Source organism: Thermobia domestica, chromosome 9, assembly GCF_964235325.1.
Source record: "Thermobia domestica chromosome 9, izTheDome1.hap1.1, whole genome shotgun sequence".
Taxonomy (NCBI): Eukaryota; Metazoa; Arthropoda; class Insecta; order Zygentoma; family Lepismatidae; genus Thermobia; species Thermobia domestica.
In genome coordinates this window covers 246,832,179-246,848,968 of record NC_137462.1, presented here as the reverse complement: position 1 = coordinate 246,848,968, position 16,790 = coordinate 246,832,179, and the positions used below count along the sequence as shown (strand labels likewise).

The window sequence follows — 16,790 nt, the reverse complement described above, 5'->3', positions numbered from 1 at the left end:
GTGCGGCCTACGAGGAGTACGCAATTCGTTAGGTACGTCTCAGTTCAGGAACTTATCACGAAGAAGTCTCTAGTTGTCCAACCCTCTGCCTTCCAACCTCTCTGCCTCCACGGAGGCCTGCCTACTCACTCTCTTGGTTACCTACCTCACTCTCTTGGTTTACCCAGTACTTGGCAATCTGTTTCTGAAAGCTCGATGGCTCAGCCAGGGTTCTCCCATAATTGCTGGTCGGCTTAGGAAACTGACGGTCAGAGTACTACCCTACCTAATCCTCACGGTAACTTGGCAATCTGTTTCTGAAAGCAAGACGGTTCAGCCAGGGTTCTCCCATAATTGCTGGTCTGCTTAGGAAACTGACGGCTAAAGTTACCTCCTTCCGAACTTGGCAATCTACTTCCGCAAGTTTCGCTACAGCCCGGACTCGCTCCAGAAACTGCTGGCAAGCTTAGGAAGTTGACGGCTAAAGTTCTGTCGCACCCCTATTTGATGTGTGTTTTGACAGACTCTAAGTTTATTGCTTAGCTGGCTAAACACACGGGTAATCAAATAGTTACACCCTGTTTGATGTCTGTTCGCAGACCGGTAGATCAAACGGTAACCTTAATTCCTTCTGGTAACCAACTTTGTTTGATGTCTGCTTAGCAGACCGGTAGATCAAACGGTAACCTTAATTCCTTCTGGTAACCAACTTTGTTTGATGTCTGCTTAGCAGACCGGTAGATCAAACGGTAACCTTTACACCTACTCTGTTTGATGTCTGTTCGCAGACCGGTAGATCAAACGGTAACCTGTTCCTAACCTCTGGTAGCCTACCCTATTTGATGTCTGTTCTGCAGACTGGTAGATCAAATAGTATACCCCTTACCTACCTACCCACTAGGACTGATTCGTGTCCTCCCAGTCTAGTGCAGCTTTGCTTTATTGTAAACAGTGCAACAGTTAAGTTTTTTTATCAGTGAAGTTATTTAGTGAGAACTATCTTTGGAACACCGCCATGTAAGTTAAACTCTTTTATATATATACACAGTACTTACACTATCGCCCCGGCTCTGGTTCTTGTAATTTGCATAGAGCCAATAAACTGCAGGCTTACTGCAAGGAACATATTTTTCGAGTTTTGTTTCAAGAGATATCCCAAAGGATTGTTTGGTTATCAAACCTTAATCAGGATAACGATTCCATTGTTTCCACTAGAAGTTAAGTCTTGGCCCAGGCCAACGCTACCGTGTAATACTAAGATTCTTCAGACTGTTTTGTTAGCTGAGTTCCTGTTTCCAGTATAACTTTGCCGCTCGAGTTATAGTTGGTGTTTTGCAGAAACTTTGGTTGACTAATTAGAAGTATTTTGGTAAATTACAAAACTCTCTTGTGTGGGTGCCGGTCTACGCACACGCATACCGCCGGCCCGCCACATAATTTGGTGTCAGCTTTGTGGGATATCTTGAACAACCTAGGATATCGTGAACTTTTTGCACAGCCTTAGGATATCAGGAATAATCGTGACATCGTAAACTTTGATACCAGTTTGTTATTTAAGTGAACTGTGTTTTGTGCATGTGCATTTTGCATGTGTGATATTTATTGTGTGCTGAAAGTTTTTCCATCTGTTTAACTTTCATTCCATCCTCCTTGGCGGAAGCGAAAAAGGGAAAAGGACGCTTTTGTTGTTTGACTGGCCATCAATCAGCAAAACATCCTGCTCACTGTATCGTGACGCAAACGCACATTAGTGATTTCAGTTCATTAGTGTTTAAATAAGTGCAGTGCATTTTAGTGTTGAAATTAGGCCTTTTTTAAAGCCCGAATAGGTGAATAAATCCCTCGTGATTAAACTTACAGGTGAATAAACTCATCGTGAATTTAGATTTAGTTAGGTTAAGTGAGAAATTCCTCTCAGAAACCATTATTGCTCAAACCTTCGAGTTTTCGCAAATCTAAGAGGTTCACTCATTTATTTAATTTGTTGTTTCCACGTAGAAACGTAATTTGAATTTTTAATCATGGCAGAAGCTGACGGACGTAACGTACAGCCAGAATATGTTAAAGTTTCTCAGGCAATTCAAGTTATTGCAGAACCATTTACAGGAGATCGTTCTAAGTTGAGGCAATTTATTGATAGTTGTGAAATTGCTCAAGGGTTAGTTAACCCCCGTGATAAACCTGTATCATTGAAGTTTATTAAGTGGAAAATTTTAGGAGAACCTAGAAATCGTATTTTAGTTAGATTGAACGTAGATACTTGGGAAGCAGTTAAGACAATTTTAGAAGACAATTATGCTACACATAGATCTATTGATTATTATGCTTGTTTATTGTTTTCTGCCAGGCAAGGCAAAAATGAGGGTATTAGCTCATGGGCTAGCAAATTAGATACAATTCGAGCTGATCTGAAAGCTGCTGCTTCGAAAATATGTAGTGAAACTGAAAGAGCTGGTGCTCATTCACTTATCATTTGACAAAAGCATCTTTTGTCCAGGGAATTAGCGATCCCCGCATTCAAACAGTAATTCGTGGTAAAAGTACAGAAGATGATAGTTTCGCTCAATTAGTAGATTTCGCTCTAGTTGAAGAATCGCACATATTGTCTCAGAGACGAAACCCATTAGATTCTAAGAATGAAGATAGGGCAAATTCTTCAAATCATAACCATAAGTCAGAGAAGAAAGGAAATAGGAAATTTTCCCAGAAAAAGCTTTCTGAAAGTAAATCTAGAGATTCTCATAACTCTTCTCATTCCCGTAAGGATAGGAGAAATTTTAAGAAAAAGGTTCATTGTTTAGAAGATTGCGATCATTCAGTAGACTCGCATGAAGAACCGCATGATAAACATTGTAGTGAAAATAGTGACAAAATTGAGGATTCCAATTCTTGTTGTGCTTTACGTTGTACACACTCTTATCATTGTCGTGAAAAGCGTACCCATACTTGTGCTAAGAAACGCATCCATGTTTGTACCCGAAAGAACAATAGTTCTCCGCGTTGTTGTCATCATCGCCAAACGCGCAGTTCTTCTTCGCGTAGTTCTCGTTGCCGCAAAACGCGAAGCAGTACCCCGCGTCGCATTCAGCGTCGCCCAGCGCGAGATCCTTCTCCGCGCCATCCTCAGTGTCATCGTCCAGCGCGAGATCCTTCTCCGCGCCGTTCTCAGTGTCATCGCACAGCGTGTGCTCATTCTCCGCGTCGCACTCAGCAAAGCCCAGCGCATAGTCCCTCGCCGCGTCGCCCAGTGTATGTGTGTCCCCAGCGCCGTACACCGCGCAAACTTTCTCCGCGACCAAAACCGAATAATGTCTCACCGCGTCGTCATCCCGTCGTTGACACGCATGATTGTGAATTGAAAGAGAAATGCCGTGCTGACCACAGCACCAAGCCAAAATCTTGTAGCAAGAATAAGTCTTTATGTTGTTTATCGAAACACAACTCCTCAAAAGTTAAATTAGAGAAACGTGTTGATAGTAATAGAAATCAGAATGATAATGTTAAGATTTTCCTTTGTTCCACTGAACAAACGAGTAATAATTGTACGAAGGTGTCCCCACCACAGAAATCTGATCGGAATTCTGTTAAGTCTGATACAATTGGACGTTACGCTCAATTATGCGAATGTTCCACTAAGAGTATAATCGATGAAAAGGGTAAAATTAAAGTGCGAATGATGGATTTAAAGAAGAATTACGAAATGTTATTAGATTCAGGCTCAGATCTATCGCTTATTAAGTATAGCCATTTACGTGAGTCAATGTTGAGAAAGACACATAGATATGACTCCACTCGAGTGCATGGATTCAATAATTTTTATGCCCATACTTTAGGTACATTAGATCTTAGATTAGAAATAGGCAAGAATAGAGTGACTCATACTTTTCATGTAATGCGTAGTGATTTATTACCTCCTAATGTAGCCGGTATAATAGGCAGAGATTTTCTTCTTGAACATCATTGTGTAATTTCGTATGACGGACAAGCTGAATTGAAAATTGATGTAGGAAGTAAAGATCCCAGCACGTACTGAAAAGCTAATTGAAGTTAAGACTGAAAATAATGGGATAGGATTTTTGTCCAAACGTACTTTGGCAGACGGTGTATTCCTGCCAGACGCTATAGTTAAAGCATCCGATAACAAATGTGTTACTAGCATTTTGAATTTGACTGAAAATGAGGTAGACGTACAAATTCCTCCAATCTCTTTAGATTTTGAACCACTTCTTGATATGACAAAATCTCATAGTGTTTATGCATTGAGCAAATCTGACAATGCAAGTCAAACTAAAGGGTTAAAATCGCGTTTAGAATTACTTACGCAGAACTTGCGATTAGACCATTTGAATCCAGAAGAGAAAGCGTTAATACTGTCGCATTGTGAAGAATATCATGATTTATTTTATTTAGAGGGAGACAAACTCTCCTATACTGATGTGATTGAACATAGCATCCCCATTCATCCCGACAAATGAGGTACAGTCATGACTCAGAAACCGTACCGTATTCCCGAGGTACATAAGGCAGAAGTACAAAATCAAATCGATAAGATGTTAGATGAAGGCATAATTTCCCCAAGCAAGAGTCCTTGGAATTTTCCGATATTAATAGTGCCGAAAAAGATGGATGCATCAGGCAAACCTAAGATTCGTATATGTTTAGATTTTCGTAGGCTTAATCAGATTACTATTGGAGATAGCTTTCCTTTACCGAATATTACAGAAATACTAGATCAGTTAGGGCAGTCGAAGTACTTTACGACCTTGGATTTAGCCAGTTCGTACCAACAGATTAGAATTAAACCTGAAGACCGCCTTCAGTACACCATATGGTCATTACGAGTATAATCGCAAGAGCTTTGGATTATGCAGTGCCCCCGCAACATTTCAGAGAATGATGAATATTGTTCTATCCGGATTGCAAGGATTTAAGTGTTTTTCGTATTTAGACGATTGTTGTATCTATAGTAGAGACTTAAAGGAACATATGTCAAGATTGAAACTTGTATTTGATAGGTTTCGAACCTACAACCTCAAACTTCAGCCTGATAAGTGTGAATTTCTTAGAAAGGAAGTGACATATTTAGGACATCAAATAACAGATCAAGGTCTGAAGCCAGACCCTCGCTTAATTGAGAAAGTGTTACATTTTCCGCATCCGAAAAATGTCAAGCAATTGCGTGGATTTTTAGGATTAAGTTCTTATTACCGTAGATTTATTGAAGGCTATAGCAATATAGCCAAACCTCTCACTCTTTTGTTAAAGAAAGATGTTCCATTCAAGTGGGAAACTAAACAAGAACTAGCATTCCAAGCTTTGAAGGAAAAATTGACATCACCACCTCTCCTTCAATATCCTGACATGAGCCGTCCCTTTATTATTACCTGTGACGCCTCAGAAGTCGCCATTGGAGCTATCTTGTCTCAGGGCCAAATTGGCCAAGACAAACCAATCGCTTACGCTAGTCGTACACTTAATAATGCTGAAAGAAATTACTCCACAACCGAACGTGAATTACTTGCGATAGTTTGGGCTGTCAAACTATTCCGCCCATACATCTTTGGAAAGGAAACAACCTTTGTGACTGATCATAAACCTTTGCTTTGGGTGTTTAGTGTAAAAGATCCTAGTAGTAGACTTTTAAGATGGAGAATTAAGCTAGAAGAATATAATTATAAGATTGTTTATAAAGCAGGTGTCCGTAATACCAATGCTGATGCATTAAGTCGCATTGCATATTTAGACCCCGATCCAGGTCAACCTTCTACCCTTGACGAAGAAACAAAGAGTAGGATTCTGAAAGAGTTTCACAACCTTCCTGCCGGTGGACACCAAGGTATTCATCGAACTATAGCTAAAATCAAAGCGTACTTAGAATTGAACAATATCGATCCGAAATCTTGGAAAAGACTAAACACCGAGGTCGAAGAATACATAAAGAAATGTGAGTCGTGTCAAAAGAACAAACTCACCCAACCTAATGTCAAACTTCCCATGGTTTTGACCTCCACTCCTGATGTAGTATTTGAGAAATGCGCTTTAGATCTTGTAGGACCGTTTCCTGAGAGTTCTCTCGGAAACAAATACATCTTAACATGCCAAGATGAATTATCGAAATATTTAGTGACCTTCCCCTACAGCAACAAGATGCAGAAACCGTAGCTGAAGCATTTGTGACGAAATTTGTTTGTTTTCGGTATACCTCAAACCATTTTAACCGATCAAGGTACTAATTTTATGAGCGATACCTTTAAGAAAATGTGTCGCATGTTCCAGATTAAGAAACTACATACTAGTGCATTCCACCCTCAAACTAACTTCGTTGAAAGAGTTCATAGATCTCTTGCTGAGTATCTGAGGCATTATGTGCCTGAAAACCAACTGGACTGGGACGTCTGGTTGCCATACGCCTCTTTTGCTTACAATACAACTCCACATTCAGTAACTAACTATACTCCACACGAGTTGATGTTTGGCCGGATGGCTAACATCCCTGGTATATTACAGAAACAAACTACCGACATTAATTACGCGTATGATGATTACATCAAAACCCTAAAGCAGAAGCTTCAGAACAGTTACGAGTTAGCTAGATCAAAACTGAAACAAGCTAAGGTTAAAAACAAAGAACAATATGATAAGACAGCCTCTCATAAAGAACAATTGTTTAAAGTAGATCAAGTGTTACTTAAAGATGAATCTGTTAGAAGAGGACGATCCAAGAAATTGGGTTCACAGTGGATCGGTCCATACAAAGTAGTTAAAGGTGTTAATTGTACTATTACTAATCGAAGAAAAACATTTGTAGTTCATGCTAATAGGTTAAAGTTATATTATTAGTAGAGAATATTAGTAGACTTTATTAGTAGGTAATGTAGTTTCCGTTTTTGTTCGCAGCCATCATGAGACATCCTCTCTCCTTGTCTGCTTGCTTGATTCTTTTTTTTAATTCTTGGTTATATGTTAAGTGCAATTACTCGAAAACTACAAGGTTGAGCAAATTAAAAAAAGTACATGGTGAAAAACCAAAGACGAATAATGAATGGTGTTAATTAACTTCATAAATTTAATTTGGTTGTTTGAAATCTAAAAATTCTCATTTTGGTATTTCAGATGTTAATTATCAAGGACTATTATTTAAGATTAGTATTCAACTTTATTATTTACGATAATTAAATCAGATGACATTTCAGATGTTAATTATTATCAAACACTCTTTTGAAAACCATTAATAACACTGTGTTGTCTATTAAACGTAGTCAATACTCGTAGTCAGATATATATGAATTTGCATGTCATACATTAATAAAGACATCTAGATCAATTGTTTTTATCAATCAGAAAATTCTTGGTTATGTTATTAGTTCACCTTTGACTGATGGTTTAAGATTTAATATGTATAAATTAATTCCATTTCCAACTGTGCTTAAAGACAATAAGTATTTCTTTATACAGCCTCAAAATCCGTATTTGATTATTGAAGTATCAAAGCAATATTATGGTAAGATTGATGAACATATGTTTAATACTTGTAAGGAATTAACTTCATTTTCAAGGGTTTGCAAACATTTCCGCTAAAACCTACACATAGTAATGAAGACTGTGAAGTAAAACTTATGGATTTTGTTAAATCAATTCCAGCAGATTGTAACAAACGTATAGTAGAATTAAGAAATATTTTATGGATTTCATTAGATAATAATGAATGGCTATTTGCTTCGCCATTCCCAGAAAAATTAACAATAGTTTGTGGATATGATGTGTCGAAAACTGCTTTGATTCATAAAACTGGAAAAGTAACTTTAGATAAAAACTGTAAAGCTTATGGTCCAAATTCCTTAATCAGTTCTCAGGAAATATATGTAAGTAACAGTACAAGTAAAGATTTGCTTCCACTACTAAATGATAGCATTGATTGTTGTATATTCTCAAACTCAAAGATCAATATAAAGAATATGGAATTTACTTTGCCGTTAAATCATATCATACACAAAGTTACAGATTTACAATATGCCAGCCATCGTGTTGAGGATATTGAAAAATTAATTAATGAACAAGAATGGCAGATAAGACAAAGTAATCATGTATTTTCTTATTCTATTTTGACTTATATAACCATGTTTACTATTCTGATAGTTCTTTGTGTGTATTGTAGCTTTAAGTTTAATTGTTGTAGACATAGGAATAAATGGTGTAATTCAGACTATCAGAACCATATGTTTTAAGCCAACAATCATTGCAGGTGTACAATCAAATAGTCCAGCTCTTAATGCTACTTATCGAGCTGCTTCTGGTGAAATAACTTTTAACGAGGAATCACAAGATGATGATTCACCTCATCTCAATCAGAGAGTTACTGGGTCTATGAAATATCGTTAAAATATAATTTTGGAAATTTTTCAAATTTTGATTGTAGCCAGTACGAAAAATTTTTGCCTTACAGTTAAAAATTTTTCTTTCCCTATCAGGAAGGACTGTAGCGTCCGCAAATATCATTCAATATCTGCCCCCCCATTTTTTCTTTTTTCTTTTCTTTGCATTTTATTGTAACAGAATTCGCGTCTCATTCACTTCTTTTAAACTCCGAATTCTGTTGGGAAGTTTTGCTGTTATCTTTCCTAGCTGGAAGCCAGACATCCTGTCTGCCTTCAAGTCTCGCACGCGAGTTCCCCCTTTCTGACCTGTAGGTCAAGAGCAGTTAAGATAAACATTCTCCCCTTTTGGTTCTATACAGAAGCCTGGTTCTTTTTTCTATATTTATGTAGTCTTTTAACAAGTTAGATTATTATTATTATTAGTGGTAGAATACTGTTAAGAAAATCCATATAGTTTTGTGTATCTTTTAAATGTCATTTTTTGCTTCTAAAAAGATTCTTTTTCGTTCTTCGAAACATTAAATATATATGTGTCTTTGGTAGAAAACAAGTAGATAAACTGTCGAAGGGTCTTGAGTTCATTATGTATAAAACTTTTCAAGTTTATTACTTGAAATCTTTTATGTTTAGTATCTGTTTTATAGTTTAAGATACTGTTTGTACAATTCTCTGTAAATCTCGATGTAAAATCATTCTTCCAGAGAAAGGGGCTCATACACCTAAACCCAAGGACTACACATCACACGCACACGCATGCGCACACACAAAATCTTATCTTTTGCCTGGCTCCGCCCAAGGCACCTTGTTCTAGCCAATCTAGATGTTAATGGCATGGCTTGTTCCAATAGCTAGTATCTCCGCCCCTCAGAGTGGAACTCTTCCGAGCTCCTATGCACCCGAAACCGTGTGCAAAGCCAATAATCTTTCTTTTCAGGATACTGGTCCCCCTCGGTACTTTTTAGATCTCCACGCATGCTCAACCTCTGACCTCACGGTCTTGGTGCAACGTTTGCACACGTTACTATTTTGCACACAGACCGTAAATTGGTGCCGGTTGCACCCCCGATCGAGGCCCTTAAAAACGCGTGTTTTGGGCTCTCTCATCGGACAACGTCCCTCTCCTGAACCCCTCAGAGACGTGCGGCCTACGAGGAGTACGCAATTCGTTAGGTACGTCTCAGTTCAGGAACTTATCACGAAGAAGTCTCTAGTTGTCCAACCCTCTGCCTTCCAACCTCTCTGCCTCCACGGAGGCCTGCCTACTCACTCTCTTGGTTTACCCAGTACTAGGCAATCTGTTTCTGAAAGCTCGATGGCTCAGCCAGGGTTCTCCCATAATTGCTGGTCGGCTTAGGAAACTGACGGTCAGAGTACTACCCTACCTAATCCTCACGGTAACTTGGCAATCTGTTTCTGAAAGCAAGACGGTTCAGCCAGGGTTCTCCCATAATTGCTGGTCTGCTTAGGAAACTGACGGCTAAAGTTACCTCCTTCCGAACTTGGCAATCTACTTCCGCAAGTTTCGCTACAGCCCGGACTCGCTCCAGAAACTGCTGGCAAGCTTAGGAAGTTGACGGCTAAAGTTCTGTCGCACCCCTATTTGATGTGTGTTTTGACAGACTAAGTTTATTGCTTAGCTGGCTAAACACACGGGTAATCAAATAGTTACACCCTGTTTGATGTCTGCTTAGCAGACCGGTAGATCAAACGGTAACCTTTACACCTACCCTGTTTGATGTCTGTTCGCAGACCGGTAGATCAAACGGTAACCTGTTCCTAACCTCTGGTAGCCTACCCTATTTGATGTCTGTTCTGCAGACCGGTAGATCAAATAGTATACCCCTTACCTACCTACCCACTAGGACTGATTCGTATCCTCCCAGTCTAGTGCAGCCTTGCTTTATTGTAAACAGTGCAACAGTTAAGTTTTTTTTTATCAGTGAAGTTATTTAGTGAGAACTATCTTTGGAACACCGCCATGTAAGTTAAACTCTTTTATATATATACACAGTACTTACACTATCGCCCCGGCTCTGGTTCTTGTAATTTGCTTAGAGCCAATAAACTGCAGGCTTACTGCAAGGAACATATTTTTCGAGTTTTGTTTCAAGAGATATCCCAAAGGATTGTTTGGTTATCAAACCTTAATCAGGATAACGATTCCATTGTTTCCACTAGAAGTTAAGTCTTGGCCCAGGCCAACGCTACCGTGTAATACTAAGATTCTTCAGACTGTTTTGTTAGCTGAGTTCCTGTTTCCAGTATAACTTTGCCGCTCGAGTTATAGTTGGTGTTTTGCAGAAACTTTGGTTGACTAATTAGAAGTATTTTGGTAAATTACAAAACTCTCTTGTGTGGGTGCCGGTCTACGCAAACGCATACCGCCGGCCCGCCACATACTGGTCTGTACCAAGAGATCAGAAAAATGAATAAGAGCTGCTTTTGGAATAAAAATTAAGTTTTTAATGCTATGGGTGGGTGTTTCAGGAAGTGAGTATTTATTGTATGCTTTTTTGTTCTTCGATCTGCCCATTAGGCCGGATACTTGTGACTATTGTATTAACAGAAAGTTATTTCAGATTTCATAAAAATAGGCACTAGTTATTCATTGAAATAGGAGGAATGGTCCAAATAACATTTACTGTAGGCAGCCTGTGACATCCAAACTAAACTTCTGTCCTTTATATAGCCTATATCTAACATAAAGGAACGATATTGATCGAGTTGGCAGTTTATTGATGCACTTCGAAGGACAGAAAAAAGCAGAACTTAATGTACGAGGAAATGCTTCGAGAAGAAACCCTCCCATGGAAAGAAGAAAATATATTCGAGCAGATGAAAAATTCGTACTGTTGTACAGAAATTTTGAAACTGTTGATATTGTAGAATACCGTAAGACACTTTGCACATCAGGGATTACTTTGCACAAAATATGAAGAGTTTCACAGTTCTCTGTCGGCCAAACCATAAACAGAAAACAGAAAGTTTCAACTGGTACCGTAAGATAGAACATTTAACTGTATTTTGGCTATAATGTTGGCGGTTAACATCAGTTCCAATTACCGAGAGGGTTCATTGTTGTAGAGGTATGGAAAGCAGTCACTGTAAAGGCCGCCAAAATTTAAAACATATCACGTACAAGATTTTCCGTCAAAGTTAAGTCAGTTTCGTAGAATACTACCGTGTACAATGGAACTTTGATGCAATAGTTGAAATTGAAATGTGAAACGTTTTAAAGTCATAAAAAAAAAATGAAACTGTGAAAAGGGAGTTTCAGTCTGTACTCGGGGTTACTTTGCACCGGTCCAAAATACCGCTTAGATAGGAAACTATTACTACTGGAACCTTCTGCATTCTAAATTTAGGTAAATTTCCTATTTAGGAAGATGCTGGAATGAATTTTTTGTTGGAAAATAAATTATGAACAATGGCGGATCCAGAAAAGTAGTTTGAGAGAGGCTTTACTCACAAAGATTTTTTTTTTTTTTTTTATTTAATGACTAGACTAGAAATGACTAGGATTTCAGCTTATACGCATAGGAATGACTAACATTAGATTTTAAAAATAAGAAATCGTGCATTTTGGGTGGGTTTCAACCTGAAAGTCCCAAATCCCGTAAATCTCCCACTAATTACGGTTGGGATGATATTCTTGGCCATAAGGAATAGACCCTAACCAAGGCAAATCAGATCACGGGGATTTTTTTCTGTTCCTGAGTTGGCATTTTTGTGGGACATATGTTAAACTATTAGAATGTGGTTCCTGTGCCGGTAGCGGAAAATACATAATTTCTTTACAAATATCGATAATTCAAAGTAAGTACTGATACCAGTACCATCATTCTAATATAAATATTTGTAGACTGCATGCAGGTTTGTGTAGAAAGTAAAATGTATAAATACTGGAGGGAAAACATTGCACAAAAAAATTATGTTCCTATGTCGAACATACTTTATTGTATATTGTGCAAAGCTATGGGGTTACTTTGCATCAAAGTTTATATTTCAATAACTATGGTTATACTGAATGTTTACTAATAAACTTGCACTAATGTTTTCCTTATAGGTGTTATATGTTTAAAATACAGTGTTCTAAATCATTACGTTTGTAAGTTGCATTCGATTTCCTTTAAAATGGCTTAAATCTTGTGCAAAGTATGGTACGGTACTTACGGTACTTGCTGGGTTTGGCCCATAATTCCGTCATGCAATGATAATGTCATGGTAAATGTAACATAAGATATTTTTCCTTCTGCATTAGGCATACACAAAAATTTACTAGAACAAAACTAGGCCTAAGCATTTAATGCAACTGAGACTGTTTACCATAGGGCATACTGTAATAACGTACGAAAATTTAGTTTTTGAAGATTTGTTTCTTAGAAAATTGATGTCAAATTTCATCTTTCTGAATTTCTTAAGTTGTGCAGTAAGTTTTATGACAGAGTATTTGTGATATTAGTGCCTATTTTCAAGGCTTTTAGTGCGAAAACATCCGGGTTCTCGTTATGAAATACATTATAATTATAACCCATTTAAGTAGATTAACCTATTTAGATATACGGCTTTGAGCCCAAACATCTTGCGCCGAAACGGCCTTCCGCTCAAACGTCCTGCTCCGGATGGTGAGAGGCAAGGGAACTCACATTAAAAAAGCATCCCGAAGGGAACAAATTATTACTACATCCACGTCGTTGTTCCTGAGAAACGCTAAAACTAGATTTTAATACATTGATAAAAACAAACCTTAAGCGTTTCCAAATGCTCTCTCTTTAAGTGACATCTGTGGCAGAAATTACACTAACAATGTGGACATAGTAATGTATTAAGTTTTGGGGGATCAAGTGTTTTTGCTATAAAACACCGGTTTATCATTACAGATTTTCGAATAACTGCCTTTCTAATATGAGATTGTAGAGGGGGAACCAACTATGGTGTAATTTGGTAGCATTTCCGAAAATATCACAAGTATTAACTTTTCTAATCTGATGTGTATTTTGTAACTTACTTTAATTTTGCCGAGTGTTTGTAACCCATCTTTATTTTGTCCATTACAGCGCCATCTATCACGTAACGAAAAAAAAAATGTTCAAAACGAAAGTTACGTATTTTTTCACGGAGAATCAGAATATGCAATAAAAAATGGTGGTTCCTATTTAAGATTTCAAAGTTGACCTCCCTCCCGTCCCCGGGAGGTGGGGATGGGAGTTCGAGTGTGGTATCACTGGATGTCCCTCTCGAGACGAACAATTTTTACAACAACTTTTCAAAATCCGATTTGTAGTTTTCCAGATATTCCCAAAAACAGTTTTAAATGCCTCAATTTTTGTTTTGTTTGTAAGCCATTTTGATTTTTGGCGATTACCCCTTTGGGGATCTCATGGTACAATTTGTACCATACGGGTGTTTCATGGTACATTGCGTTATAACTCTCCTATTTGAGCTTTTTCGTCCGTTTTTTTTTCAAGTCCAGAGGCATTGTAGAAGACCTTACGTATGGTTTCACACCTTCCTGCGTCGAGACATAGGAGGTGATGACGTCATAATTCTAAAATATATATTTTCATTTATTAAGCCTATGTTCATTATTTTTTGGCAGGCTTATTTTTGCACGTAGAAGATTGAAATTTTGCACATACATTCAGTCCACCGAGTAGTATTTACCAGATTTTTTTTTTCAGATTTCTGCGTTAAAACAGGGGGGATCCAGAGGGGCAAATAGTTGAAAAAAAGGGATATTTTTATCCAAAAAAATCCCTTTCTTCGGGATTTTCCCGCCTTAGATACATGATGGAGACACGTGAGTCATACCGTCTGAAAGGCAGTTTTATTCTGAAGAGAATGATGGGCGAAACACGACCCTAGGGTAATTAGGGACGTGTCAGGGATTTTTTATCAAAATATACTTCTGTATACGGGAATATGGGACATTGTCTATATATATATATTTTTGGCGGGGTTATTTTTGCACCTAGAAGATTGAAATTGTGCAAAAATATTCAGTCCACCGAGTAGTATTTAACAGATTTTTTAAGATTTTTGTGTTAAAACACGGGGGGGGGTCCAGAGGGGCTAAAAGTTGAAAAAAGGGATTTTTAGACTAAAAAATTCCATTTTTTCGGGAATTTCTCGCCTTAGATACATGATGGAGACATGTGAATGGTACCGCCTGAAAGGCAATTCTATTCTGAAGACAATGATTGGCGGATTATAGTCCTAGGATAAATAGAGATGTCTCAGGAAATTTTTTACCTGAGATCATGGTGTTTTACGGTAATTTGGGGCATTGTAGGAATTCTTGATAAAATTTCTCCCGCCCTTAGTATTCAAGATAGAAACTTGAAATTTGGCACACACATTCAGTATACGAAATACTATTTATCAGATTTTTTTTTAGATCTCTATGTTCGCACAGGGCCGTTCCAGAGAGACCCAAAGTGGAGAGAAAATTTCCCTCCGAAAGTTTCCCTTTGACATCATTTTTCCCTCTCCTCGTAGATGGCATGAGCATGCAAGTGGTACCATGTGAAAGCCAGCTCCATTCTGAAGAGAATGAGGTATGAACCATGATCCTAGGATAAATAGTGACGATGCAGTAGCTGTTTGACAAAGTCTAAAAAATACCCCAAAAACCCGGCATTCCCAAAGGGTTACAGCGCCATCGATCACGCAATGAAAAAAATGTTCAAAACGAAAGTTACGTATTTTTTCACGGAGAATCAGAATATGCAATAAAAATGGTGGTTCCTATTTAAGATTTCAAAGTTGACCCCCGTCCCGCCCTCGGAGGGTGGGGATAGGGGTTCGAGTGTGGTATCATTGGATGTCCCCTTTTGAGACGAACAACTTTTATTACAACTTTTTTAAAATCCGATTTGTAGTTTTCCTGATATTCTGAAAAACAGTTTTAAATGCCTCATTTTTCGTTTGTAAGCCATTTTGATTTTTGTCGATTACAGCGCCATCTATCACGAAACGAAAAAAATGTTCAAAACGAAAGTTACGTATTTTTTCACGGAGAATCAGAATATGCAATAAAAATGGTGGTTCCTATTTAAGATTTCAAAGTTGACCCCCGTCCCGCCCTCGGAGGGTGGGGATAGGGGTTCGAGTGTGGTATCATTGGATGTCCCCTTTTGAGACGAACAACTTTTATCACATTCGACTTATTTATTTGTTTTAAAACCGCCCGTTTTATAAAGCCTCTTTTTTCCCCTCCAGCTCCTGATCTTCAGGCACTATCCCAGTATTTGCCTGGTGTGTTTTGAAGGAAACTAAAGAATTCTCCACTCAGGGTGGCAGGCACAGGGATTTCAATCCTGAGTGTAATAGAGGATTTTATTTTACATTATACAGAATTACCGAACTCTTTGTCCAGCTACAAAATTGTCCATCATGCAATGGTGCAAAGTGTGTTTTACGAAACGCGCATGGAACTTCAAGAATTCACTCTGTGTAACAAGGGAATTCCAGTTTCATGTGCACAATAGAACACGAATGCTCAAATGGTATTTTAAATAGAAATATACGTTCAAAATTTAATGCAACCCAACTTTGCCAAATAAAACCCAATTTTACCCACTTAAATTCACTGGGCTGGGATTTTTTGTATATATATATATAAAAATTCTTACAACCTTGCGTAAAACAGATTTTATTTATAGCCCTCAGTTGTCATTTAAAAGACTACTATAAAATAGATACTTTTTTCTTTCTTATTGTCCCTCTGTTTTAAGTCTTACACCAATCTGAGTTCGCTTTTTCGTTATTATACATGAACTGAGAACAATGCTTTGTGAAAACTATTGAATATTATACATACCACAACATTATCTGTCATTTTGAGTACAAGCAGTCCCTTGTTGTGGGTGTACTTAATGGTGTAGCGCACCTGTAAAATACAAGTCATGTGGTTACATAAACTAATCACACATACACGAGTACATATATAAAAATGCAACACTTCATCCATTTTTTACTTTTTATTTATAAATAATTAGCAGAATGTTCTTCGCACAAGAAGAATAAGTTTTATAGAAAATACCTGAAAGTAATATACAACGTATTTCTGTTTTCAAATACTTGTCAATGGAAGTTTGATTTCACTGAAATTATGCCCACAAATGCTCACTAACTAGCTTCTAAGTAACTTTTCACTACATCCAGACCGAGTCAAGTCGTTTTCTGGCATCCACAAATAGTGGATTCACTCAAATCCATAGAAATCGTTACGCAAATTTAACGGTGTCCATTTTGTCAAAGTTATGTTGTAAAATTGGTTTCTTACACCCACAATCGGAATATGTCCTCTGTTTCGTAGAAATAGTTACTCAAAATTTATATCCCTCAAACTGAATTTTTCCAAATTCAATATTATGTCTTCTTCCAGTCACGATAATCAGCAAAATTGTCTTCTTATACGAGATATTCATTTCA

The 16,790-nt window shown here is 37.7% G+C and overlaps 1 protein-coding gene across 1 annotated transcript in view; it reads right to left on the bottom strand.

Moving 5' to 3' along the window:
* Positions 1-16,790, bottom strand: part of Srp9 (signal recognition particle 9) — a 42,711-nt gene that overhangs the window by 12,481 nt on the left and 13,440 nt on the right. Inside the window, exon 2 of the mRNA XM_081725975.1 lies at positions 16,177-16,245. Within this exon, the coding sequence (XP_081582101.1) occupies positions 16,177-16,245 (69 nt within the window). The remainder of the gene's footprint in view (positions 1-16,176; positions 16,246-16,790) is intronic.